The sequence below is a fragment of the Triticum urartu genome, chromosome 6A (assembly GCF_056163025.1).
Source record: "Triticum urartu cultivar PI428250 chromosome 6A, HENAU_Tu73, whole genome shotgun sequence".
In the NCBI taxonomy this organism is placed as follows: Eukaryota; Viridiplantae; Streptophyta; class Magnoliopsida; order Poales; family Poaceae; genus Triticum; species Triticum urartu.
The window spans coordinates 25751058-25753221 of record NC_141878.1 but is presented as its reverse complement, the minus strand read 5'-3'; the positions used below and the strand labels follow the sequence as shown (position 1 = coordinate 25753221).

At 47.1% G+C, this 2164-nt stretch overlaps 1 protein-coding gene across 1 annotated transcript; it reads left to right on the top strand.

Annotated features, from left to right (window-relative positions):
* Positions 1–265: 265 nt before the first annotated feature.
* Positions 266–1735, top strand: LOC147963456 (DNA-dependent metalloprotease WSS1-like). The gene is made up of 3 exons (XM_087529582.1): positions 266–600; positions 702–897; positions 1706–1735. The coding sequence occupies exons 1-3, from the start codon at positions 266–268 to the stop codon at positions 1733–1735; spliced, it is 561 nt and encodes a 186-aa protein (XP_087385708.1).
* The last annotated feature ends 429 nt before the right edge of the window (positions 1736–2164 follow it).

The window sequence follows — 2164 nt, the reverse complement described above, 5'->3', positions numbered from 1 at the left end:
CATCCACCCCGGCCCGATCCACTCCCACCACACCACTCTCTCTCTCATCCCTAAAAAAACTCTCTCACGAACTCTGCACGATCTCCTCGGTCCACCCCACCCCGGCTCCTCTCCCCACGATCTCCTCGCCGCCGCCCCCACCCACGCCGGCCGGTTCCGGCAAGCACCGGCCGCGCGCAACACCCCACCTCCTCCTCCTCCCCCTCCCTTCCCCTTCCTCCTCTGCCCGCCTCTTCTCTCTCCTCCTTCCTCCCGGCGGCCGGCGATGGGCGCGGACGAGGAGGAGCACCAGTCCCCCACGCGGAAGCGCGAGTGCGAGGAGGGAAAACGCTATAACTGGAGGCCCCCCTCGTCCGCCCCCTCGTCTCCTGCGCGCCTCGCCACCAACCCCCAAATTGATTTCAAATTGCACGCCGCCCGGTCGGCGTCCCCGGCGGCGGCGATGGAGGTGGGCGACCTGCACAAGGTGTGGGAGATCCGAGCGCTCAAGCGGAAGCCCGAGGAGCTGGCGGCCCATGTGCTCCTCAACCGCGTCGCCAAGCAGGTCCAGCCCATCATGCGCTGCCGCAAGTGGCGCGTCAAGGTCCTCTCCGAGTTCTCGTAAGAATACCCTAACCCTAGCCTATGTATCCCTCGTTCCCCCCATCGGCTTCTCCGTCTGACCAATACCGTGCGTCGGGGCAATTTCATTGTGCGAACAGGCCCAAGAACCCGAGGCTGCTGGGGCTCAACGTCAACCGAGGCGTCAAGGTGAAGCTGCGGCTCCAGCGCGATGGCCGGGACCTCGACTTCATCCCCTACGAGGAGGTGCTCGACACCATGCTCCACGAGCTCGCGCACAACGCGCGCGGGCCCCACAACGCACAGTTCTACAAGCTCCGGGACGAGCTCCGCAAGGTCCGTATCTTCATGTTTCTGCTCTTGTATCGGTGCTTGAAATGTCTACGATTCCACCTGTATAGCGGCTCACTAATGTCAGTGTATGTATATATCCGGTTGCTTGGAATGTGTTGCTTGTGTGCACTAGGCTATAAGAATGCAGATGTTGTGAATATTCCCTTGCAACCTAGCCCGTTTACTGAAAGCTTGGTTCAATTGACTTTGGGGTTAACGGCATTTAACTTGAAATTTTCGTTGGATCCTGTCGTCATTAACAATGTGCAGATGGAACTGATCTTATAACTTATGGCTTAGAATTCTTTTGCGGTAGAATCAGAAACATGATTTAAGGTGGTTATGTAAAACATTGGACCAATGGCTTTAGTTATCAATTTTTTTGCTTCTCCTTGAACTAATAAAAATGTATTATGAATTTCATATTATAGCTGACAATGTTAGAAGAAAGAACATAAAGGTTAACATGTTGTAGAAGAATTCATAGGTGACATGTCCAAGTATTTCCCATTGCAATGAAGTAATGTCTTAGAAGTCATATAACTTGCTTATTAACCGATCCAGTAAAATTTGATAAGTTTTGGTTTAACCTACAAGTAAAATTTGATAAGTTTTGAATTTATAAATGTTCAGGTTACATATTTTTAAGCATCCAGCCTATGTCGGTAGTGAATTCAGTATGCTTAATAATAATAACTTGCCATGTCAAAGACGTAATATTTGATAAGTTTTGGTTTAACCTACAAGTAATTGCCAACAGAAATCTGTTGCTTCTTATGCGCTAAACCTACTGTGACTTTCTACAATGCAGGTTAACCAATTAATTGAACCACAAGGATAGAGATCTACACTCTATTCAACAATTTTCTCGAGAAGTTTGATTTGTATTCGATATTTCATGGACTTAAATAATCTCTATATGTAAACACATTGGTTTCTTTCATCCAGTGAACCCAGGTAATAAGTGAAGATGAATATTACATGTGTATATTACTTTTTCCTCTGTCGTTAGATTATGTTCAGAATATTTCTGATATTTTTTTGGAATGCTAGGACCATCACATATAAAAAAGAACTTTAAATCACAAAAATGTTGATTTCTTTTATTAAAGATCTCGAGGGTGAGACAATTTTCAGCAGATTCAGAGGAATAGCTTAAGTACCATACAGAGGATGACACAAATTTTCTTATTCTAGAAGTACAATTTGTGCGGGGAAGTCATTCATTTGTCATGCCATGGAAGTATCGTTTGAAGTTTCCTTGCTGTCA